Genomic DNA, 25,636 nt, shown 5'->3' with positions numbered 1-25,636 from the left:
CTCTTACCTGGAATATGCAAGTTTTTTTTATGTGGACTGGTCTGAACTTGTCCCAGCAAGTGTGAGATGATTGACATTTTGGAGGCATGACTTCCATCTTGACTGCATCCATATAACGGGAGCATTATTGCAGTGTTTTGGTCAGGCTTAACCAATGGTGCGGTGCTTTTGCAATCACGTTTGTAGCTACATTTTTTCAAAAAGAAAACCAACATACGGACCAATTACGAAACCTATTTTTGGCATTTCCCCCCCCTACGAAATTGATAATTGGAAAGGTTTCCAAAGGGTGATCCAAGCTAAGGTACAACCTCCACCATTTGGCTTTAGACTGAGCAACACTGGAATTTGAGTAGTACTCTTTGGTTCTTTCGGTAAAGTCACGTATAAATAAATATATCAATTATTTCTACGTAACTTTACCAAAAGCACCAGAGTAATTCCTGCAGTCACGAAAGCTTCAAATCAAGTGATTAGAGTATCTAGATAACTAAGCATCCATCCCCAAATACAAAAAAAATATCATGGTTCTGGGAGAGAACTCCATAACGGCGTCCATACGGTCACAAAGTACTCAGTTAACACAATACAGATCATAATGGTTTATTAAGTATGGGTTAATTACAATATAGCATTGTTTCACAAACTGAAGATGAATTCTGCCAAGTACCCAATTGTACAGCAGCACACCGCTACATATTTTGAAAACCAAAAGCTCACATTTTGTAGGCAACATGAGGATGTTGAACACTACAGAAGCCAAAGCCTTAATGAAAAATGTATTTGCATCACAAACCACAAATGCAGATAAATTGCATCACCTGAAGAAACTTAACGTTGCACTTGCCTCCAGTTTAACCGAGAATACAAAATCGAATTACTGTATATGCTTAAAACAAACTCCTTTTACCTTTCATCCAATCACAATATAAACTCCTACAACTTCCAATGGCAGTTAGACACATGACTGCACACTCATGATAGAACCATCTTGAAAAATCCATTCAATGTACACAACTGCAAATAGCCTGTCATTGGGAAACACCACACCAATTTCAGCAGGTTACAGAAAACCAGGCATTCAATAACTGGAAAATTAAACAATCATATGGACATTGGGTCATAGCACAAGAGGCTGACAACTTTGTAATATTGCTGCATTTTGGAGAAACAAAATCACAATATAAAACATGAGGAAATCACAAAGATCCACAACTTTATCAGCTCACGTATAGTAGCAACACTGAGTTTGTTTTAAAATTACTTTGGAAATGGTACAATTAAACAACAGTAAATAACATTGGCTAGTTTCTCTTACCAAAATAATGGAAGTACAGTTCCCTCAATTTAGGCCGATTTTCAAAAGCAATTTTTTTTTTACACGAGTAATAGGAAATGTACATGTGTAATAACAGCTATCGTGGGTTCACGTGGGGGATTGGCTTGCCGGTCCTGCTTGTAGCCAATAAGGGTTGAGATAGGGAGTGTGGGGCCGGCGTGATCACGGCATGTCAGCAGGAGTGATTGGCCCAGCCAATTGGGACCCCAGCCAATGGGGACCCGGGTAAGAGGCGTGGTCCCGGGATTGACAGGGAACCATCGAGAACGGTCGAGATTGTCCATGGAGGATTGGCTGGGAGGACCACGTGACGAAGGGATTAAGAGGGAGAGAGAGGAAGGATCGAGGAGGAGTCTGGGAACTGAACGGGGGCGAGAGCCACGCGCGTACGGGGCTCCGGGTGCCACGTGCGCGGTGGGAGCTGGTGGGAGTCCGCTGACGCTACGTTGTCTGCCAGCAACGGAGCGTGTGGGAGCAAGTGTACCGTCAAGTGAAAATAAAGAGGACTGATTCCGAATCCGTCTCCGGAGAATTATTACATTGGTGTCAGAAGTACTTCTGCGACTGTTTGGACGATCGTCAAGATGTCCAAGCACCCCAGAAAAAAGAACCTGCCTGTGCCTCTATCGGAGGAGGAAGTCGAGACGGATGAAGATGAGCTGTTGGGAGCTACAGCCCCTATGCCGCCTGTTGAAGATGTACCTCTCGACGTCTCTCAGCGTCGACCGACGGCAGATGCAACCGCTGCAGGAACAAAAGACGAGTGGCGGCTGATGGCGGAGCAGATCGAATCATTACGCGCCATTCTGCTTAGTCTGGTGACCGCAGTGGCATCCTCACCAGCCGCGGGCCGCCAGATTGCCGATCAACTGGACGCCGTGGGAAGGAGTCCGGTGAAGGAACCTGCGTCCGCCATTCCTTCTGCTACGCGGGAGGACGCCGTCGTTTTGGGTGGGGCAGCTGCGCCAGAGCCGTCGGCCGCCATTTTGGGCGCGCCTACCGCCACGCGGCCGCCGGCCGCCATTTTGTCTGATACGGGTGGAGAGCGGGAACGCCAGTCGGAGACGCCTGCGGCGCGCGCTTGCCACCGCGGACATCGCCTTCCACAAATCAAAGAATTCATCGCCGGAGGTGATTGGAGTGCTTTCACATGGCGCTTTGAATCAGCTTTTAGATCCGTCAATTGGACGGAGGAGGAAGCACTGGGAGCGCTACCTACACTGCTCGACGATGTTTCTCTGGGGGTCTTCCGTTCCATTCCGGCGGCCAAGAAGAAGACACTGCGGGAAGCGTTCATGGAGATGGCGGAATTCTATGACCCACCGACGTCAGCCACCAGAAAATTTATGTTACGTCGCCGAGCATCGGAGGAATCGCCGTTGGCCTATCGGGGGGCATTGATGGCGCTGGCCATGGCTGCCTACCCCGACGCGACGGCTGACCATTTGGATCCTCTCATCCTCTCCCGTATGCTGGAGTTGGCTCAGGAACTCAAGATTTTGCTGCCAGTGTGCGGCCACGAACCACTTACATCGCGATGGGTGGCGCGTTGCCTGGACGCAAAATTTAATATCAGGCGTTGGGACCACATGGCGGCGTGGACGGGGAAGCCGGAGATCGACGGGCCACCTTTGGGGTGGTCTCCACGACTAGTGGTCCACTGCTCCGACGACTCGGGCGACGACGACATGCTGGCTGCTGCTGTTCAGCACGAGAGTCCGGGACGGCGGCTGCGCGACCAGCGTGGCAACTACATGGGCCGTCCGCGTGCAAGGGCCGGGTCGTCCGACCGCCGGCCGACGTCGGCGGCTTGCTTCAAGTGCGGCAGACGGGGCCATTTCGCCCGTGACTGCCGCTGTCGGCCTCTGCTGCCGCCTCCTCCGACGAGGGGACCTCCATCTCCTCCACCTGCCGCGGAGCTGCAACAACCTCGGGCGAGTCGGCACACATCGGACACCCGGCAGGTCCTGTCACATCACCCATCCATTCGCACTCATTCTCACACTCCTCGGGAAAAATTTACTTCCCTCGCTACAGTTACGCGCTCTGCTACGCAGTGGAAAAAATTGGCTCGCAGGGTGGTAGCTGCGGCTTCGGGCTCGTCGACGGTACGAGGTACCATCGACGGCGTTGATGTGCGCATCTTAGTGGACACGGGCGCGTCGGCCACCATCATTTCTGATGTTATTTTCCATCTGTTGTCCATCCCTGCATCGCAGATACGTAGGGTTAATGATGCGTGTGTCGCCGTGAATGGGGGAAGCATGGGTATCTGTGGCCAGGTGGATGTGAGCATCGCTATCGGTAATATTACCGCCGCAGGACCTGTGTTAATCTCTCGCTCGCTAGCTGTTCCATGCTTACTCGGTACTGATTTCCTGCGTCGGATGCCGCTGAAAATACGAGTCGACCAGGACTGTTTAGAAATGCCGGGGGGTCGTCGTATGGCGTTCCTGCCTTCCTTGTTGGCCAGCGCGCCTACAGGTAACGCAGTCACTGCCGTTGCTGCTGCTACGGTAGAAGTACCGCCGGGAGCACAGATGTTGATACCGTTGCGTTACCGTAAACCCCTTCGAATGGGGAAGGGTGCAGAAGGGGTGCTGCTATCCCCATCTAATTCGGCATCTAAATCATTTTCTTTAGCGGCGGCGCAAACGATCGTACGACCGGGTCAAGCACCTTTTATACAGGTGTTAAATGGGGGACCTGACCGCGTTATTGTTCCAGAGGGGTCGGTGTTGGCTCACGCCACTACCGACTTCGCCTCTTGCGACGCAGCGCCGCGCGCACGAATGCCCGCTGGTAGGCCCCCACACGATCGCTCAAGAACGTTGGATCGCAGATTTGTGCGGAGAAAATTCTTCCTTGTCGAACGAACAAAGGAACGCCCTGCGTTCATTGTTGATACAGTACACTGATGTTTTCAGTAAAAATGATTTGGACCTCGGCCGCACGTCGCTTTTGTCGCACCATATTGACACCGGTGCGACGCCTCCCATCTCTATGCACCCTCATCGCATGAGCCCGGCGGAAAGGGATCACGTGCGCGGAGCGGTAAATGAATTGTTGGCGGCGGACATCATTTCGCCGTCCAACAGCCCCTGGGCCGCGCCCGTCGTTCTGGTAAAGAAGAAAGATGGCGGTACAAGATTTTGTGTTGATTTCCGCCGGTTAAACAAAATTTCGGTGGCGGATGCATACCCCTTACCGAGGATGGATGATTCGTTGGACGCTTTATCGGGTGCTAAGTTTTTTTCTACCCTTGACTTGTCCTCGGGGTTCTGGCAGCTTCCCCTCGACGATGAGTCGAAGGCAAAAACGGCATTCCGCACGCCGCAAGGTCTCTGAATTTAATCGGTTGCCTATGGGCTTGAATGCGGCACCGGCGACGTTTCAGCGGCTCATGGAATTGGTGCTGACTGGACTGCAGTGGGAAACGTGCCTCATATATCTTGATGATATAATTGTTTTCAGCCGCACGTTCGAAGAACACCTCCAACGTCTAGAGGCGGTTTTTCAAAGAATGCGTACGGCTGACCTTAAATTTAAACCTAAAAAATGCCACCTTCTGCAACACTCTGTCCGCTACTTGGGTCATATCGTCAGTTCGGACGGCGTATCCACTGACCCGCTGAAAACGAAATGCGTACGAGAGTGGCCCACACCCACTTCGGTGGGAGATGTTCGGCGGTTTATTGGCTTCGCTTCCTATTATCGCCGCTTCGTTAAAAATTTTGCGACGTTGGCAAAGCCATTACATGTTCTGACTGGCAAAAATCAAAGGTTTCAATGGAGAGCGGAAGAGGAAAAATCTTTTATGGCACTTCGGGACCACCTCGCCACGGCGCCAACGCTGGATTACCCAGATTTCTCACAGCCGTTCATCCTCGATACGGACGCTAGTGATATCGGCATTGGGGCCGTTTTGTCGCAACGTAAGGACGGGGTAGAGCGAGTAGTGGCGTACGGCAGCCGGGTTTTGTCCCCTGCGGAAACACGCTATTGCGTGACACGACGGGAACTTTTGGCAATTGTTCACTTTGTCCGTTTGTACCGGCCGTACCTGTATGGACGGAAATTCCTAGTTCGCTCGGATCATGCGGCTTTACAATACTCCTTGAAATTAGATCAACCGTCAGGCCAATTGGCCAGGTGGCTGGAATCGTTACAAGAATTTTCCTTTGATATTACATACAGAAAGGGGGCCCGTCATGCGAACGCTGACGCGCTCTCAAGGCTGCCGCTCCTTCCTCCGTGCGCTTGCCTGACGGGCACGCACCGCTGTGCGGCACCGGCCGCTTCGCCTTGTCCGGTTATGGGGGCGATAGCGGATGACGAGGCAGGGGCGGAAGCGAAGGAGGACGACCAGCAAGGGTCGGTGGACACGGATGATATCTTGCGGTTACCGCACGCGGTTTGGCTACGTGAGCAGGAGGCTGATGCCTCGCTGTCTCCACTACGGAAATTGATAGGGAAACAAAAATCTCGATTGGCGGGTTGGAAATGGCAGATGATCCGAGGCAAGTCGGGATTGTTAATGTGTACTGACGGGTTGTCTGATCGGCCACGCTTGGTCGTGCCTACTTCACTTCGCTACGACCTGCTTCGTGCTTTGCACGCTGATAAATTGATGCACCTCGGCGTCCAAAAGACTTTGGCCGCACTGCAGAAGGATTTCTTTTGGGCCGGTATGACAACAGACGTCAATGATTTTATTCGCTCATGCCAGGACTGTGCAAAGAGGAAGCCGCCTCGTAACCCCTATGTACCACCGTTACGTTCCATTGAGGTGTCCCGCATTAACGAATTGGTCGCGCTCGATATTCTGGGCCCGTTTCCCCCGTCGGCGAGGGGCAATAAATACCTTCTCGTCGGGGTGGAATATTTTTCTCGATGGCCTGGCCCCTACCCGAACAGACGTCAGCATCCATTACCGACGCTTTCTTGAACGGGTATGTCATGGACAAGGGGGCACCCGAAAGGTTGCTCACAGATCAGGGGCGGAATTTCTCTTCCAAATTGCTTAAGGAAGTTTGTGACGCGTTGGGTACGAAGAAAATTCGCACTTCTCCTTACCACCCACAAACAGATGGTATGGTGGAACGATTTAACCGCACCCTCTCGGCTATGCTTTGTCAGACGGTCAGTGAAAAGCAAACCGATTGGGACCTGCACATACCAGGCGTCTTAGCGGCTTACCGCATGGTTCCGCACACATCCACGGGATACTCACCATTATTTTTGATGTATGGCCGTGAAAATGTTCCACCCATCGACGTGCAATTGGGTGAGCCAGGCAAAAGGCCGTTCCTTGCCTGACCACGTGCGTGACTCGCTTAAACGAGTGACGGAGGCGCGAGAGGCTGCCCGGTGTGCGACAGCCCGTGCTCAGGCGAGGAACGAACGTTATGCGCGTCGATCGCATACGCACATGTCTTGGTCAGTGGGGGACCGAGCGTGGCTCCACTGCCCCCAGGTACCGGCGGGCACATCCCCCAAACTGCACAGGCCGTGGCGGGGGCCTGTAACACTAATAGATGTTCGGAACTTGCAGAGTATCCGTGTTCAGTATGAAAATCGGCGGTGGTATGTCCACTCCTCACGGCTCAAACCCTATGTTGACGCGCGTGTCGGCCCTTCATCCCCATTAGTTGACCTGCCGGGTTCCGTCGAGCCGACCACGCCGCTTGTCACACCCATTGATCCCAAGGGGGACTGTGTTGTGCCTCCTACAGATGAACAGGTTCTGAGGGCTGAGGTGGCCCCAGCCGCCCCCCCTCCAAGGAGACCTGACCTGGACGTGACCAAGCATCCACAACCTACTTCTTCTTCAAGCCTACCACCTCCTGTCCATCCGGAAGCAAAGGGATCAGGCGCTGGGAGCGGAGGGGGTCCCGCGTCGCGTACGCGGTCGAAATCTCTCCCGTTTCGTTAACGTTTTGTCGTTTGTTTTATTCCCTGTTGTTACTGCGCTGCAGGGGCGCCCTAATGTATGTCGTTGTTTTTGTTGTATGGGTGACTTTTTATATGTTGTAGGCGCAGGGACGCCGGTTCACCCTTATATCGTTAAACGCACCTCGGTGCCCTAATAATATGTTTCGGAATTGGTTTATCACCCTTTCCCAGCCGAGACGGCTATTTTTTTCACCGGGGGGGGGGGTGATGTAATAACAGCTATCGTGGGTTCACGTGGGGGATTGGCTTGCCAGTCCTGCTTGTAGCCAATAAGGGTTGAGATAGGGAGTGTGGGGCCGGCGTGATCACGGCATGTCAGCAGGAGTGATTGGCCCAGCCAATTGGGACCCCAGCCAATGGGGACCCGGGTAAGAGGCGTGGTCCCGGGATTGACAGGGAACCATCGAGAACGGTCGAGATTGTCCATGGAGGATTGGCTGGGAGGACCACGTGACGAAGGGATTAAGAGAGAGAGGAAGGATCGAGGAGGAGTCTGGGAACTGAACGGGGGCGAGAGCCACGCGCGTACGGGGCTCCGGGTGCCACGTGCGCGGTGGGAGCTGGTGGGAGTCCGCTGACGCTACGTTGTCTGCCAGCAACGGAGCGTGTGGGAGCAAGTGTACCGTCAAGTGAAAATAAAGAGGACTGATTCCGAATCTGTCTCCGGAGAATTATTACACATGTATACAACTTGCATCGCCATTTTTTCAGATAAAAATTGAGAGGGAATCTTCTGGTGTCCACATTTTCCAGAAGCATTTGACTCTTAATAAAAGCCACAAACTTTAATCTTTTACACCAAAGTTTGTGCATTAAATATCAACTTATAAATTAAATGATTATTACATCAATAGCCCAATTTAGCCAATTGGAAACTCTTAATCCAAAACAATCTTCGATCATGTACTGGCAGAGGCAGATCAGCAGAGGCGACTGTGCTTCCTAGGTCAAATGCCACATTTTGTGCACGAGCAATGAAACGTAACAAAAACATGAATTTGATCTACAATAACGACCCAAAACAAACTGCAGCTTAATGGAAAATAAGTATTCTGTACACAGCCTTCTGTCTGTCTTCTCTAATCAAAGGGGGCTGTGAGGTGCTCCGGTTTGTTGCCAGCCACGAAGTGCTCCCACATGCGATAGTAGAGACGCTCCAGATCTCCCCCATACAGCTTGTTGTTGAAGAGAGGGCTGCCCAGCCTTTGGCGCCACACCTTGGCGCGGATCTTTTTGAGGCTGAAAAGTAGCGAGGAAACAAAGGGAGATTGTTAATTAGTGTATTTAAGTTTCTTACTGTAGAAGAAAAAAATCCCGAATAAAAAAATCTATGAAAGTTCCAACTTTGAGATATATGTGGGGGATGGTTATACGTACTACTCAGCATCAGTGCCGAGCCTCACGGCAATCTCCTCGTAGTCCTGTCTGTTCTTGGCAACCAGTTCGGGGCAACCCAGGGTGGTCAGCTGTGCAGTCGCCACACGTGACGCAAGTGTCTCAGCTGCCAGGCAACATGAAGGATGCAAGAGTTAGCGTTATTCTCAACACCAAGGAGGCTATGATAGGCAAATGTGTGCAAAAAATAATTAAAACTGTCAAATGTTCAGACTTTACAATTATCAAATGTATAATTTGAAATTATAAACTTTCTTAACATTAACTAAGCTCTTTAGCCTCACGAATTTCAACATTTAGGCTATTACATGTTGGCCTATGACCAAATTACATGGAACGCACAGCCAATTTAATTACCAAAGCTAGGTAGGACTGAGCCTGAATAGTGCTTGCATAGGCAACCAGCAAGCACAACAAACTGTGATAGCCTCGAGCTGTCGGTGGGCAGCAGAGGGCACTGCAGCAAAATCAATTGTCCTGTGCTAGGTTCCCTGCCTTCAGCATCTGCACTGAGCAGCACTGTGGAGTATGGTCAAATATCCTTCACAACCAGCACAGCATGGGGAAGCCCTCATCCAGCAGTGGAATAATAAAACGGCTGTATATTATACATCATATTAATTGGGAGTTCCCGTAACTTGTAAAACAGTTTCGTTTGGGCGAGCTATCGCTAATTATGCAAACACTTAATTTCAACCCGTGTTTTTTTTTACTTAAAAACAGTGCAACGCACCGGGTAGGGTGACCATGGGCGTGCCAGCCCACAGCACGTCCATGCCGGTGGTGTGACCGTTGCAGAGCGGCGTGTCCAAGCACACGTCGGCCAGTTGCCCGCGCCGCACATGCTCCTCCTTGGGTGCAACTGGCGAAAACACAACGCGGTTCGCTGCCAGGCCCAAACTCTGCGCGCACGCCGAGATGTTGGGCTCACCCACTGCCGGAAAGCGCAGCAGCCACAAAATGCTGTTGGGCACGCGCTTCAGGATCTGTAACAGGCACAGGCACGCACACGCATAGATAAGCTTAACTGGAAACCAGACGCGTTGGACACGTTCAGATTTGTAAGGATGTGTAAAGGGCAAATATTTTAACCAAACAGCAAAGCATTCTTCCTGTTTCTAGGAACAATGGTCCTCGTGACTTTCTAGAATGCAAATTGAAAATCTAATTGTGTAAATAACCCCATTTTACAAACACTAATCACTTACAATTTTAGGTATTTAGTAATCGTTTGCAAACAAAAGTGAAAATATGTATAAGTACTACTACTCACATTAACCCACATCTGAAGAGTGGCTGGGTCAATCTTGTACAACTGGTTGAAGTTGCAGTACACGATAGAATCCTCCGGAAGTCCGTACTGTGATCGCGTGGTCACCAAGATGCTGCGTGGCACCTCCTCACCAGTCGCTGCTTTGTTGTTGATCTAAATAAGACATTGGTGTACTTGAACAAACTTGTATTCTCATTGTAAAGCATGCTTCATTAAAAACGTGGTTTTAAATCCCATAATTATACGATATTAACTTTAGTGGAATTCATTAAATGTATAGAACAGTTTTTAGTGTTGCAGGCTTTAAAAATCACTCTTTTGGCTAAAAAGAAAAACTAATGTAAAAAGCACATGCCATACAAAATAAAGTTTGCAGCAGCATTTAGAGGTCAAAATTCAACATTTACCCATTGTGAAGCAATGTCTAGCAATTTACCACAATTTAAATTATTAAAGCCTAGTTATCAGCTGTATAATTAACAAGCTGCTTGCAGGTTAACGAATGAGAAAAACACTTTCAACATTTGTTACGTGACAACTCTGAAAGGAATGCAACACAAGCTACCCCACATGCTCATCAACTTCGAGGAATGTGCTAAATTGAGCCACTTCCGTTTCAGCAAATTCCCTTTGGACATCACGAGTTAAGAAACAAATCTCAGCTATCACCAACCAACTTGTGCTTAACAATACAACGGGCTTCACAGTTGCTTTCCGCTGAAGTATATCGTTGAAGAACAGATTAATTTAGCGTCCGTTTATGAGCTTACTTTAAAATGGGATACCAAACCCACACTCTCTCACCTGTGTTGTCGCCAGCCCATTGGTGACAACGAAGTTGTTGATGCTGACCTGCACCTGCCCTCTATTTATCATGGTAATAATTGCCTCAGCCGCTGTGTTCATGGGAACCACGGGCAGAGCGATGGTATTCTCCTGGTCATCATCGCCACCCTCCTGATATTTAATCTGTAAACACGGACACACATTTTCAGTATCAACTCAACAGGTCTTACGCAGTTATCTACGAACAAAATCTTCACGGTTGAACATGCGTAAGTACTACGTTCATTTGCAGCCTATCGTAAGAGCATTAAGTAAACTCAAGTTTAACGAATGCAACTTGTAATGCTCAATCTTAAATGCCCATTCACCCAGCTTGAACTAGATTGAATGGTACTGTGTGCAGCAAAATAAGAACCCAAGCCACATGCAAATCTATTGTACATTCAATTCTTTCGGGCATCGCCCCAAAAAAAATGTTAGCCAGCAAAATCCAGTTTTACCTGTTGAGTTTGTCAGTAAGAATTTCATTATTCAAATTGTGGCATGTGCCACGAGGTACCTCAGCTCTTTCAATCTCAAGTGCAACTATCAACAGGGGATCCCCCCCGAGATGACAAATGGATCGCCCCCCGCCCCCGGATTGAACACGAGAAAAGTGCACGTTTTAAGAAATATTGCATACATAACCAAACAAGATCACGCCATCAATAAATGTGAAGACGTATTTACAATTCTAGATTTGAAGCTTACGTTCCATTCATTGGCTACCATAGTCTGATGAGCTCCCCCTAAGTTTGTACCCATCATCATTTTCGTTCTTTTGTCTATCATGTGTATTAGACCTCCCCTCCTCCTCTCTGCCCATTGTGTTGGCGGGTGCAGTGGCTGGTCGCTTGCGCACAATCGCTCCATTGTGTTGGCGTGTGCAGTAATTGGCCGCTGGCGCACAAGCGCTTCCACGTCCATCGCCCACCCTTTTGGCCTCGCCCCCCCTCCCTCCCGATACGTTCCTTTCATTGGCTACCATAGTCTGATGAGCTCTCCCTCTCCCTCCCCCCTCAACTCGCTTTTAAGGGATTACATCTTGAATCATTGCCTCACTTGATACAGCTAATCTGACTGTGACGGTCCCACCTGATGACGGAGACTTGTGTTGCCTCCGAAACGTCGTGATTTTTGTTTTTTATTTTATTTTACTTTCTACGTGACTTTACCGAAAAAACCTAAGAAGACGTATTTACAAGCCGTCTCGTTAAATTATTCTCAAATGCGAATCTGTAAACTACTCATGATCTGCATCATTCATGGTTTCGGGCTTTCAAGTTACAAACAAAACTGGCCTCAAACGGTGGCTCACCTTCATGACCTTGACACCATCGCCCAAGGCGTCAAGGAAGGCCTGCATGTCAATGCTGTTGAGAACCACACGGTTGTCATAGACGAGGCCATTTGCCTTCAGGTCAATCACTGCCTTCTCCTGTGAAATAAGAACATTTTATCATTGCAAAGCATTCACAAAGTACTTTACGTGATACAAATATGTTTTTAACATACAGAATGCAATATCAGCAGCTTTGAAGTCTTACAAACTCAGGGTCTCATAAGTGTAGGGCAAAAAGAGTAACAGAATTATATCAACGAACAAAGACTGTCAAGTACGCAAAATGTACTGCCACTGGACAAAAAAATAAGCAGTAAACCGAACACCCCATACCTTGAGATGTGGGAACATGTTCATGTGGTCGCCAATGAAGAACGTGTTGGGCATATACGCCAGCTTCTCGGAATACTGCGAGGAAAGCTCTATTGGTGACGTTACTTTGTCCGTCACGATGTAGTCCATGAAGGCAGCGCCACTGGTTCCTGGGTAACCCAGCCACATGCACTACACATGCATGAAGACAATTCCCAGTGCACAAAGAAAAAACAGACACACACGTGTCAATTTAGAGTCCCTAACACAGCATGGCATGAATGGCAAAGGTATGTCTTAAAGGGCGCCACGGTATAAAGATGTTATCTACCGCGACCGGTATACAGGAGGTCGTGGGTTCGATCCTGACCCTGACACCTGTATATTTGGAGTTTGAACATTTACCCCATGATTGTAGTTTTTCTCCGGTTCTTCCCTCCACACTTAGAAACATGCGTTTAGAGCATTTAGCTGCACTAAATTTCTACAGGCCACTTGATTGGGCTATCATTAGTGGCAAGGTCACCTCAGAAAAAGAGCTATATAGCTCAGTGGGCCTTACCTGGTAAAATAGATATTTTTTAAATGGTGTACTGGAAGATCTGACGTGTGACCCACCTGCACGGGTGCAGGGCGCAGAGCAAACAGCTCGTTTCTTGCCCCCTTGGTGTAGCCGTTCATGTTCACCAGGATGTGGATTCCATCCTGGTGGATCCGGTCTGCAGCCTTCCCATTGCAGGGGATCTGTTTTCAAAGAAGAGCAATTGGTGTAAAATGGACAGTATTAAAGTTGAGATGTTAAAAAAAGGTATGAAATAGTAACATATTTCAATTGCAAAGCAGTGCCACACACACCTGTGAGAGATCAACAAAGTGTTGAGCCTCGGACACAACTTTGGAGCGGAAGTTTGTTCCATCATCTGGGCTCAATGCATAGCAAAACACCTGTAAAAACACAACACAATCCACACACGATAATAAAACAATCCACAAATATTTGCACACTACACACTTCGAGGCTTTGCGTTTAGCATCACAGAATAAAATATTGATCAGAATACCCTTCTAGCTATCCCACAAATTGGTGCCAATGGCCTAAAAGCACAAATATTGATTACTATCATCGAACCTCCCCGCACAGTTTGACCCTTCCACGCAGGCAATGGTCAACATTCAAACGATTCAGGACCGGGCATGTGGCCGGATGCGGCCACCTGATGCACAAATTATTCTTATGGCGGTACCCTGGGGTACCAAATAATACAAAATGGCCGAGGCAATTCATATTTTATTTCTGGGACACTATTTATTCCAAGGGTGTACTTAACTCCGCGACTGGGGTACCAATCAATCCGAAATCAGTGCTGTCGAAACCCTGAACGCTCGTATCGCCGGCCATCAACAGACTAAAAATTACTGCATCACAGACATTATGCGAGAGCCGGGGTACCGCCATAAGATTCAAATGGCGTATAACAGATGCGGCAGCCTGCGAGTGCGGCCACGAATACCAAACCATCCAGCACATTGTAAACCCTGCCGCAGCTGCTGTTTTCACTCCTTTAAAGGAGGAAGGGATGAGATCCACTTTGCTTCTGAACAAACCGAGTGTATAACAAATAAATTAAATCTTTAAATCTGTTATTAATCCATAGGAAAGAAGATTACGCGTCAGCATCTCACCTCAACCTTGTCCTTGTTGTGCATGCCAGGGATGGACTGCATAAGGTGCGACGTGGGGTGGTTGCCAAAGTCGGAGCTCACGTAGCCAATCCTCAGCCGTCCATTACTTGTCTTCAGATCCTTAATGTGCTCAAAGGGCGGCTTGTGAAGTACATTAATCTGTGAACACAGCTGCAGATTAGTCTACAGCGATCACAAATAGCCAATGCCAACAGAGGCTAGAGAAGTGTACGGGTGAGCCAGCTTTGTCAACAACACAGAAAATAAACCAGACATAAGTCTGTGCATCACAATATAAACAACAAACACCTTGTCAACACACTAAGCCTAGTACCTCCGATTAACACGGTTGACTACGTACGGTGCGAAATAATTTTAACATATAGCACAACGTTCAATCTGGTCAAGATACACAGAATAGGTATGCCAACAAAGCATGGCAGTTTGGGTGGCGACCAAAGCCAGGGTCAAAGTCAAGGCACGGACCTTGTCGAGGCAGAGGTTGCCATGTCGCTCAGCGATGGCCCTGCGGAAAGCGTGCGAGAGGGGATACAGCATGCTGTGGTGGGGGTGCACCGACGGGAGGCGGTTCTTCTCCAGCTGCTCTGCCACTATCTGCACGAGCTTCTTCATGCGCTCGTCATAGTCCGTCCAGTCGCAAATAATCTGAGAAAAAAAATGTACGAGTAATTCTTCGAAGGAAATTCACAACACGAATAAAGTACAAAAGCGGCTAACGTTTTTTAAAACGTGGAAATAGATGGACGAACGCTGGGTCTCACCTGCAGGCAGTGTGCAAGATTGCAATAGGCATCTGGAAAGTCTGGCTTCAACTTCAATGCAGTTCTGTATGATGAGATAGCTTCAGGAATATTTCCAGAATCCTGTCAGGAGAGGAATTTAATATTCACCACAATTACACAACAAAATGGGAAACACATTTAATAAAACAGGGGGGTTAAGTTTAAAGCAATAATTTATATGCAAGTTTTACTGCGCATAGCATCGTTTTTTAAAGCTTGCAGTGTCCGTATATAATCAAATATATTAAAAGCGCACTGTGCGCAGTGCACCGAAAAGAATAAACACCGAGCCAATCAATGTAAACCAATCTACTTGAGATTTGGATGATGTTGTGAAAGCATCCCGTGGGCGTGTACAGCTGTGACCCCACCACACCGACCTTGTGGATGGAGGCGAGGTTGCTGTGTGCATCTGCGAAGGCAGGGTTGATCTGTATGGCGCGCGTGTAGCACTGCAGCGCCCCCTGCACGTCCTGCATCTCCTTCAGGGTGTTGCCCATGTTGGAATAGGCGTCGGCAAAAGTTGGGCTGATCCTAGAAGGTGGAGATTAAAAACGCAAGCGTTAGGTTACTCCCTAGTGCCTCTTCTATTGCATACCGGGCTACCATGTATGGAGGGAGGTAGGTGAGAAGTAGTGTGTTGTTGTACCGAATGGCCTCCTTGTAATGGAGGAGTGCATCCTGGAGCTTTCCCTGCTGCTGCAGCACACTTGCCAGGTTCGAATGTGCGGCCGCAAACTCTGGAAACACCTGCAAAGCAAAAACGTTAACACATCCGCAAGTCACATATTACTGAAAATTATGGCACGATTACAATTCTCTACATTGCACAAGGGCCAATACTGTTTAAAAAAGCCCACTGCCGCAGCCAAACCTACTTCCCCTTTCGAGGACTATATCGGTTATGCTTTGGAACTTGTAAAGCTATGTTGAAACCAGTCGGCTGAGTAAAACGTGCAGCTCATGCACAAAGCACTGGGCCCAGCAGGTCTCACCTCCAGGGCCTTGCGGTAGAGACGTACGGCCTCCTCTATGTTGCCTTGCTCTCGCTTTATGTTGGCCAGGTTGTTCAGGGAGTCCGCATGGTTTGGACAAAGGTGCAGCGCTGTGTTGTAGCATTCTTCGGCCTCCGCAATCTGACGAAAGCACATTTTGACACGCACCATTAGCCAGTTTTCTTTGTGTGCATTTGTAATTGCTTCCTGTAGTGGAAAATACTGCAAAACTAAATTAGAAATTATTAACCAAGCACAAGACATTCCAGTACAATCCAGCCCCTCTATTTTAGAAGCCAACGTGGGACGGAGGCGCAGTGGGGTTACCGCACTGCCCCGAGCCCAGTTACCCGAGATAGTTTAAACTCTTGGCCACAGCTAACATCAGTTAAGAGTGATATCTGGTCTGGTCTGGCCCTTACCAACCACCCCCCTTCCCCAATCTGCACCCATTAGCATGGTGAAGTGTGGTTTAACCCAGCAGTAAATTGACAAGGGCCGTACATGTGTTCCAACGTGATATCGACAACCGCGCGCACCCAACTCACATTTCCCTTCTCCTTGAGCGCATTGGCCAAGTTGCAGTAGGCGTCGGGGAAGTTCGGCTGCAGTTCAATTGCGCGACGATAAGTGTCAATGGCCAGATCAATGAGACCCTGCTCATAGTAGACGCATGCCAGGTTGCCATGCACCACCGCGTGGTTGTGGTTCAGGCTGAGTGCGCGCAGGTATGCGGCCACCGCCCTGGGTTGTCACACAAGCACAAATGTTACAGCACAAAATGTTAGAGCACAAATGATACGCGGACAGGTTTACAGCGATTATACGAGTGGAAAGCTGTTAATGAGTGCAACAACTAATGATTAAGTTTGAATAATGAAACCATCATAACACTGTTTTTGATGTCTCATGTTAAGGCTGTTGTGAGATTTAGCATTTTAGACACTAAAATTGTACGTAAACAGATATACATATTTTGGCAAGTATAAAAATGTATTACCTGTCAAAAATTCTGGCTTCCTTCAAGACATTGCCAAGGTTGATATAGGCATCCAAGAAATTTGGGTCCAAGCTTACAGCCTGTAAATATAAAAAAATAAACATAACATACATTAAGTAACAAAAATAAAAACTTGCCACGAGAAATAGAGCACATATCTCCCAACAGCAGAATATAAAGATAACTAGATGTGCGTGTAGCCACAACTTAACTATGTTTACATCAAGTTATTAACAGGTTTAACTGAACAAAATCTTTATAATAATTCATAATCACAAATAAATTGTTTACCTTTTCAAAATGATGAATGGCAAGCCATATCTCTCCTTGGCTGTTGAACACACATCCAAGGTTGCTCCAAGCCACGGAGAAGTTTGGCTGCGTTTCTATCGCCTTTAAGTAACAAGCCTTTGGAGTTTGGAGGGTTTCAAAGCATCATTTACACAGCGATAAGCAAAGACGTAACATGATAGGGACAGCAAGTGGAGACGGTATAGAAAGAAACAGAGGAAAGGATGGAAAGGGGGGTTTGGAAGGCAGCGTGGGGATTGAGTGGATGGGGGGGGGACGGGGAAAGAAAACAAGTGTTAGTCCAAATAACACTGCCAAGATCAGAGTTTGAGGCAAGCCTGTAGCATGGTTTCAGCGCGCGCGCGTCAGCGCCAGACAAAAGCGCAGGGTGGGGGAAATCGGCCCTGCTGCTGTCGTCGATCAGCCTTCTGCCTCGCTGAAATCGCCACAGAGGCCACGTAGCATGCTCTAGCGCCCATCCAGCATTGTTGAGTTATGGAACATGGGAATTTGGATTTTTAGCAACTTACTTGAAAAAAAATCTCATAACTAATTCCCCGTATAAAGTTTTTGTTTTTTTACAACTGAAAGCAAAATAAATCAGGAGGATTTTTAAGAACAAAAAAAATGTATACATTGTGGTATTCTGGTTTTGTTGAACAGGGAATTAGTTACCTTTCAGGATAATTTCTTTACGTCACTATTCAATGTGGTCTTAAAAAGTGTCACAACCGTCAATGCTGGACAGGCCACTTGTGCTCCATGGCCGCTATGTAGGAGCGCAGGGAGGGGGAGCAGGGGCTGGGGGCAAGGGTGGTGGAGGGGGGCGGGGGGGAGGGTGCAGGGTTGGGGGGCTTGGGGGGGGGGGGTCGCAAGCGAGCGCTGCGCACGTGCTGCCACGCATATTGGACTCGCTCCACTCCGGCCCTACCGCAAATCGCTCAGCGCTGCTACAGGCCTGCCCCTTCGCTAAGCGCAAGTCGCAGCGCAAAACATGACACAAAACCAGACGAGACGTTGCAGTAAGGACATGGAAAAAAAAGATACAAAAAAATTAGGTTAGAAGTCTTTGTGTTTCTGTAATGTATTTAACACAAATTATATTCAATTGGTCAGGGTCAACATTAACGTTACTGTTTTGCATCTTGATGAGAGGAATTAAAAGTAAAATCTCGTTCTGAAGTTCCTTTTTGTCACAAAAAGTTAAGAAACAGACAGTCCAAAGTGACAAGGTACAAAGTAAGGAGGGATGATGGAGGCAAATTGCCGATTTGTTTTCTTGCCGATGCTACAAACCCCTTTTACCATCATTCACTTTTTTCACAGGCGATGCTGGCAGACTGAGCCACTACATCCGGCCTCGAGCTCGTTGCTTCGAAGCCAGGCACCTACAGGGCTTTTTCTCACCTTCAGTAACCTTTGTCAACATCATTTCAATAACCAAACGGAGAGAAAGAATAAAAAGACAAAATCGTTAGTATTGGTTCACAACAACAGCAACAACAATGAGAGAACAAAAATCACAATCTCTCTAGTGCCCTAACAGTTTTAGACTTTTCTATTTAATATGTAAGCAATATTAACATAAGTTGGGGCCCTGAATTGTTTTTAGCACTATTTAAGGTAATTTAAATTTGGAAGGCGGGGTGCTGGTGTGGCTGCTCCACATGCTGGCAATGCGCAATCCACTAAAAAGCCTGATCCTGGTTTTACAAATGGAATACAGTAAAAACAGGTTAACTTCATGTCTGAAAGAAAAGCATCAAATTCCTATAAACAGCCAGCGCAATGTAATCCTATCGCTGTATTTCGCGCAAAGGTGGGGTTGCTGGGGGGGGCAGGGAGAGCGCGCTTCGGGACGCGCTGCCGTTTGTGGATGCCGCTTGGTAAAGGTCGAGCCAAGTACATGGCACTTAACGGATTGACCACGCCAATACCCGAAACCAACTTCCCAAGCGGCACTACTGCCACCGCACGTCCCAGAGATGCCGCATGGCGACAAAACAAGAGTTGCGGGGCTTTGTGATCTGCGGCACCCAGGCCCGACAGTGCGCCCCGTTTTATGGTGAGGGGAGTGCGGGGGGGGGGGGCGCATTTGTGGCGCGTGCACGTTTGGGATCGGGAAGCAAGGGGCTGGAGGCCGCACCTTTCACACAATCGCAGCGCCAAGATGCATTCGGCCTACCGCCCCACACCATGCTTCCTTCACCCTGTGCGGTTTCGCTTCACGCGCAGCATTAGGTGGCCAGCATCCCAATTATATATTATTCCCATTCACAGTCGATGATGCAATCTTTTTTGCAAGTTGGATGAACGATGAGAAGTCAATATTTATTACTGCATACGGCCACCTTATGCTTTTCCTTATCATACTTTGCCAGCATGTCTACACAAGCCAAAGGAGCACAAAGTGCCAGATTTCAATGCTGATTAAATTTATAATTAGCTCTTATATATGAACATAAGGCCTGTAGCCTTCATATGGCCAAGGGTCAATTGCAAACAAATGTATACAATCTATTGCTATATAGCTAAATAATAATATTTCCTAACGTACAGGACTCTCGGGCAAGCCAATTCATTTTAATGTTACATGCGAAAAGGATTCCTTTTTGTGACCATCAAAAGGTTCCCCCCCCCCCTTCGAAGTGAACATGTATTGTGATACGTGGAATCTTTCCAAATTACAAGCGTCTCCATGAATGAGACGTGTAGAACATATTTGAAAAGTTTTGCTTGACCAAGCAAAAACAATTACTTTAAGTGAAGAAAACACGACATTCACAAGGGTCCACTTGAGAAGTGGTTTTAGTCGAGCGGCTATTTCGTTGTATTGCATCTCACTGCAATATGCCCAGAGTCCTTTTCCTGCCCCAGACAAACGGCATAGAGGATCAGAAGTCCTACCTTCGCCTCTTCTAACCGACCAAGAGCTTTAAGCAGATTTCCCAAGTCACTGCGCACACAGTACAGGTCCTAGGGAACAAAAAAAGGCAGAGATACAAAGTGCAAATTATTAGTTTTATTCAGACCAACAGGCGTGTGTCTCCTGACACATCAACTTCACAACTACCTTTCATCATTTTTGTACACGTAATTTACTGTCTTTGGAAATGTTCTGCCTGGCATTTCACCACAGGCAATGGGCAGCCATATGACAGAAGCCGTGCGAGGCAGAGTTAAAGACAGGCGAGAGTAAGGCACCGCACTCACTGGGTTGTACTGCAAGGCAGTCACGTAGGCCTGCACTGCGCCCTCCAGGTCCCCGGCAGCCACCAGCGCCGCCGCCAAGTTAATGTAGCCGTCGATGAAGTCGGGCTTGAGGCGCACGGCATGTCTGTAGTGCTCCAGAGCCTCCGCCAGCTGCCCGCGCTCCTTGAACACGTTACCCAGGTTGGAGTAGGCCTCCGCCAGCATTGGATTCTGCTTAATCGCCAGTGTGCTGAAGTGTGCCGACCTTCACATGAGGACAACCAGCGAGGATTAAAAATAAAATATCGTTAGGCGCTGAGCAGATGGCACTTCACACCCCTATGAAGAGCTCGTGTATTAAGCAGACTTGACAACACCCATGTAAAGTGATGCAACCAGGCAAATTCCGTGGTGCACATTACTTGTAGCGTTGCCAATGGAGGGATACTATCTTCCCTCAGTCAAAGCTACCCATGCTTGCGCAGGTTCTGACTCCATTAGAAGAAATAAAATCAACGGCAATGTGAAAAAGAAAAACTGTTAAATAGCATTGTAAAATGTTGAGGACTGTACAGCATTTCCATGGAATGCAATAATTCTTAGTTTCCTGTTATTACGTTGTTTTTCCATTCATATTTCAAACATACCCTGCAGATGACGAAACAAAAAATCCAAAACTGAAGCCAGTTCCTGCACTTGTTGGGGGTAAAATGGCAGCTCAATTGTCTCCAGCCAACCACATTTAAATGCCAAATTGTTAGTCTTAAACAGCCCGCAAACACTCCCCACAACTGACTGCATGGCAAACAATACAACTGTGTGTATTGTTATCAGGAGGCAACAGGCTCAAGATAGCCATCCACAATCCATGGCAACAAGAGCCTTAGATTCCTTATCCAACAAGTACTGGTGCAATGGGCTCATTTCAGCAAGTTTCTCAACACTCCCTCGTATTTGCACAAAGATGGTTTACTAACTGGTGAGATATGGTTGTCGGTTTCCATGGTCACATCATAACATCGTCAGAAAAAATGTCAAATTATATATAAAATGCCGAGGGCCAAATTCTTAAGAGATGCTGCTATAATCGAATACTCCAGGAACTAGGCTGTACGTAAAGCTCTGGAACTGTTCAGAATGTTTTATAGCATATATCTCCAAAGCACAAAAGCTCCTGTCACAAACCCTGCAACTTTGCAAGTGTATATTTATCAACATAGTAACTGGCACAAATGTTTTAATATATTCTGCATACTTACCCATAAGCCATCAGGGCAAGCTCAAAACCCTCACAATTGCAACATTTATTGGGTTGTCCTAAGAATGAGCAGGTCTATCCAACCTGGCTGCATCATTTGCATAATCCATGACCAATGATGTTCATTTAATAAGCATGAAAGTCGTGTTTCTTTAATGTTTGTAAAGAAGACTCCAGGCCTCGGAAGTATGATTTGACCTTACTTCACCACACTCGTCGGTACGGATTTGTGAAAGGGGAGCAGACGTGGTGGAACAATTGACTTCGCAGCAATGTCCATCACATAGCCCCGCATGCAATTTGACGGATCTGTTTGTGCACGGTAGTCGGCAATGTATACACAACATCTAGGATCAATGCCGCTCAGCTTCCGAGGGCCGGGGTCATTCCAGGTTAAAGCATTGCATGGTAGAAATTGCTCAGCAGCCGTGGGTTCAAGTGTGAGAAAGAAAAAAAATCACCTGTCGAGACGACGGCACTGGAAGTGGATGGAAGAGAGTAGCAAAAGCACTCCCGTGTTGTCCGGCTCCTGCCTCCACAGCTGCATGCAGTGCCTCTCCGCCGCCTCGTAGTCCCCCGCCAGGTACTCACGGTGAGCCAGCTCCGCCAACCCTTGGAATGACAGTACACGTTTCGTTTGGTCTGGGGAGGGACCCCACGCACATCCGAGGGAAAAGGAAAAAAAAACAAAAAAAACATTAGTATGGGTTGATGATGGGAGGGGGAGGAATATAAAATGTAAATGTATATTAATATTTACTAAATACGGTACTCACAGAATTATTACTTCAAAGTAAATCTAACCAATCGTATTGGAGTTTAACGGATGTGTTTGCAACTGTGGTCTTACCAGAAAGGAAGACCTTTTTAAAAACTGAATGTGTATGCATAAGCACAGGCAATTGAATAATCCAATCATCATGCAACTGGATTATTTAATGGAATACACAATGGGAGGAGGGGGTTTATGAGGAAAACGAAAAGCCATGGAGTCGACATCACTGAGAAAACACAGATACAGCGTTCAGCCTGCAACATCAGAGTACAGAAGAATATACTCACCAGGACAGGCATAGAAAAGCTAAACAATGCAGTTGACAGATCAGGAAAACGGGACAGTGCAAAATAATAGAAAACACATCCTTGTGGCTTGTGCATCTATTTTACAACAAAAAATGGATTTAGAACCACAAAGCACACGAGACATTTTAATTTTCTCAATGTTCACACCTCCGTGCTACGCTGCACGTTATTGTGGATGCCACCCAACATCAATCCGAAAATCATCTACCTAGACTAGACATCGACTACACACAATCTATTACTGTACAGAAGACGTTTGTGGGTGTAAGCGTAAACCAGTTGTCCACTTCTGAAACGTGGTTCACACGGTACAGGCTACGCTCGCGCGCCCCCGAGTGGACTAGAATTGTAATTTTAAAAAAAACAGCCTCATCATTTCATGAAATGGCGTCTAGTTAAATATAGTGCTGCATTATTTGAGCACACATATGATGGCAGTCTCCTGCCAACACACCCGACGTCAAAACCATCGCTCGCTTCCGTCTTCAGTTATTTCATTACAGATATCGCGTCAATGATGACGGTCAAACATCAATCGTCCCACCGCTGGACGAAGAGACCTCGACGATGCCGTCGCAACGCCTCGCCTTCTTACAATCTCATTCCTACACCGATATATGGTTTACAAATCCCGATGTGTTCCACCATTATTGTGGAACACGTTCTTCATCAATGTGTTGGCAAATCTCCAAATCTAACCGGCGGTCGCAATTCCCGCCATTGATCTGATCTCGACAAACACCACATCTGGTGATATTAACACGTAGAGGCTTTCGCTAAGCAGTGGTGCACAATTATGGGGGGGGGGATTAACGTGTCAATCCTTTGGCCTAAAACATATATAAATCGGCGACATTTCACGCGATGACCCTTCTTCATAGCACGTACACCTATATTCATTACAAGTTCCGACTCATTTTTATGGGCACATTTGTTCCCCACGTTCATCCCAAAATCTGCGTCATTAACTGGCCGCGTTCTCTCGCTTTATCCCCCCTCCGCCGCCTCCGAGTTGTTGTGGAGCGCCTCGAGTCGCCATCGTGGTTCAGCCTCTGCCGGTACAATAACACCACCACCATCCATCCATCTTACGTAACGCGTACAACGCGCTTTGGGTGCCGTTCGTCGTGTGGCGTTGTGTACATGTTTACATTTTTCGGCACGAAAATACGCGTAAAACACAAGTGTACACGGAACGAATACGAAAGCCCACAATGCGCAGCAGAGGTTTAAAGGGGGAGTCGGTAGTATTGTCGTTAACAATACCATTCACTGGGCCTTCAGCCTCATTTTTTTTACGCGTTCGCCATTTCCAACAGCAACTGTTGAAATTACATTCTAATGACGAATACATTAAACGGCGTCGCATGCTACGGCTGGCTACTATTTTACCGTGCGAGACACCGACCGACGCATATATATTTCTCCGCCAATTCAAACCAAAGCCACAATTAACCAGGGTAATAATAAAAAAGCGGATTTCGGACCGCTGGAAGAAAAAAAACTCGTGCCTAGTTTCCACGCACCGCCATTTACATCAAACAGACGAGCCGCTTGCGACAGCCGTCTAGACCCAGGCGAGCTTGGCAAAGGCCCCCACAGAAGGAAGAGGAGCGTGCCTCGCTCAACCCGCTCCGTTCTCATCGTCGATGGAATTTTCGCGCCGCGAGGCCATCGCGGCCCCGCCGAGGCCTGGTGGGAGAGGCCCTCAAAAACGATGCCTGCCACTCGCCTTAGGGCGCGAGTCGCTGACCACCACTACCACTACCAAGCCTCACCTGTCGTGTCCGTGACGCTCGCCACTCCTCCCACGGCGTTCGCCATGTCGGCCGGCACTTCAGCGAGAAGACGGTGGCTTGGAACAAAATAATTGTGTCTTGGCGCAAAGGACGAACTTAAAACGTTGAGAAGAAGCGAAGTGGAGAGGATGGGGGGAAGATGGACGCGAAGACGAGCAGCGTCGCGCTGCCCGCACAACGACCGGTACTACTTTCCGCCGACTCACCGCGCTTTAATACAATAACTCCGCCCCCCCAACCCCCCCCAACCTCCTTAGAAAATAACACCCGCACTTAACACAACACAACACACGCGGCGAACGGTTCAATCGACAGCATCGCGCGCGCGTTAACTCCAACAACATGTACACAACCGTCGGCGAGTTTAGTTAAATAAAATTGTGTTCAACGATATTCAAATGGGGTGGTGGGGTGGGGTTACACGGGGTGGGGAGCACGGGGTGGGGTGGGTGGGGGTGCATGGGGTGGGGCGCATGGGGTCGGGGTGCACGGGGTGGGGGTGGCCACTGCGGCACGCGGAGGGATCTGGGCGCTCGGCTCGACCCCCACGTGCGGCCGCGTGGGGCGCGCCACTCACAAAAGGGCGGCTGCGGCTGATTGCGCCGTGTAAATACATCATTTTTGTTCCTGGGTAGTAAGTGTTATTTCTTAATTGCTTACGCCTCAAAAGTAAAAAAAATGGCTATTATTCCCCACAAACTTTGCCTTTGTGACCAGGACATTCCAGATATATTGAGTGCTGAGTAAACTTGGAGTCACTTCTAGAACTTTACAGTAATATAAATAGTTCAGTTTAGTTCCAGCTGCCTAAGTGGATACATATCTGCATTTTTTTGAGATGGCATTAGGAGGCTGCAAGCATACGGCAGACGCATTCTGTTATGTCTGCGGCCAATTTATCAAGACTAGCAAAAAAGTACTCTGTGGAAGCATCTGCTAAGATGTGTGAGGCCTCCGAGGCATATTTCGGCATGCCTGTCGAGGATCAAGACAAACCCTGGGCACCTCATTTCACCTGCGAGCAATGCAACAAAAATGTAGAAGTTTTTCATTTTAAAATGTTTTACAATTTTCAATGTTATTGAAAAAAT

General features: G+C 47.9%; 1 protein-coding gene across 3 annotated transcripts; it reads right to left on the bottom strand.

Annotated features, from left to right (window-relative positions):
* Window positions 1–589: 589 nt before the first annotated feature.
* Window positions 590–24,749, bottom strand: OGT (O-linked N-acetylglucosamine (GlcNAc) transferase). Of its 3 annotated transcripts, none has more exons than XM_078863272.1 (22): window positions 24,525–24,749; window positions 22,125–22,305; window positions 20,427–20,670; window positions 20,121–20,189; window positions 17,214–17,330; window positions 16,923–17,002; window positions 16,471–16,666; window positions 15,923–16,063; window positions 15,577–15,677; window positions 15,308–15,461; window positions 14,907–15,008; window positions 14,611–14,790; window positions 14,125–14,283; window positions 13,297–13,386; window positions 13,060–13,185; window positions 12,463–12,633; window positions 12,106–12,225; window positions 10,767–10,931; window positions 9,963–10,115; window positions 9,423–9,675; window positions 8,672–8,795; window positions 590–8,533 (listed from the first exon to the last, which is right to left on the bottom strand). In XM_078863272.1, the coding sequence occupies exons 1-22, from the start codon at window positions 24,568–24,570 to the stop codon at window positions 8,374–8,376; spliced, it is 3,132 nt and encodes a 1,043-aa protein (XP_078719398.1). In that variant the 5' UTR covers window positions 24,571–24,749; the 3' UTR covers window positions 590–8,373. The 3 variants fall into 3 exon arrangements, with proteins under 3 accessions (XP_078719398.1, XP_078719399.1, XP_078719400.1); XM_078863273.1 differs by having other exon boundaries at window positions 22,125–22,275; XM_078863274.1 differs by lacking the exons at window positions 20,121–20,189; window positions 20,427–20,670; window positions 22,125–22,305; window positions 24,525–24,749 and adding an exon at window positions 18,519–18,630.
* Between the last annotated feature and the right edge of the window lie 887 nt (window positions 24,750–25,636).

This window comes from Lampetra fluviatilis, chromosome 15, assembly GCF_964198595.1.
Source record: "Lampetra fluviatilis chromosome 15, kcLamFluv1.1, whole genome shotgun sequence".
Lineage (NCBI taxonomy): Eukaryota > Metazoa > Chordata > Hyperoartia > Petromyzontiformes > Petromyzontidae > Lampetra > Lampetra fluviatilis.
The sequence above is the reverse complement of the archived record's forward strand: the minus strand, read 5'-3'. Positions and strand labels throughout refer to the sequence as shown.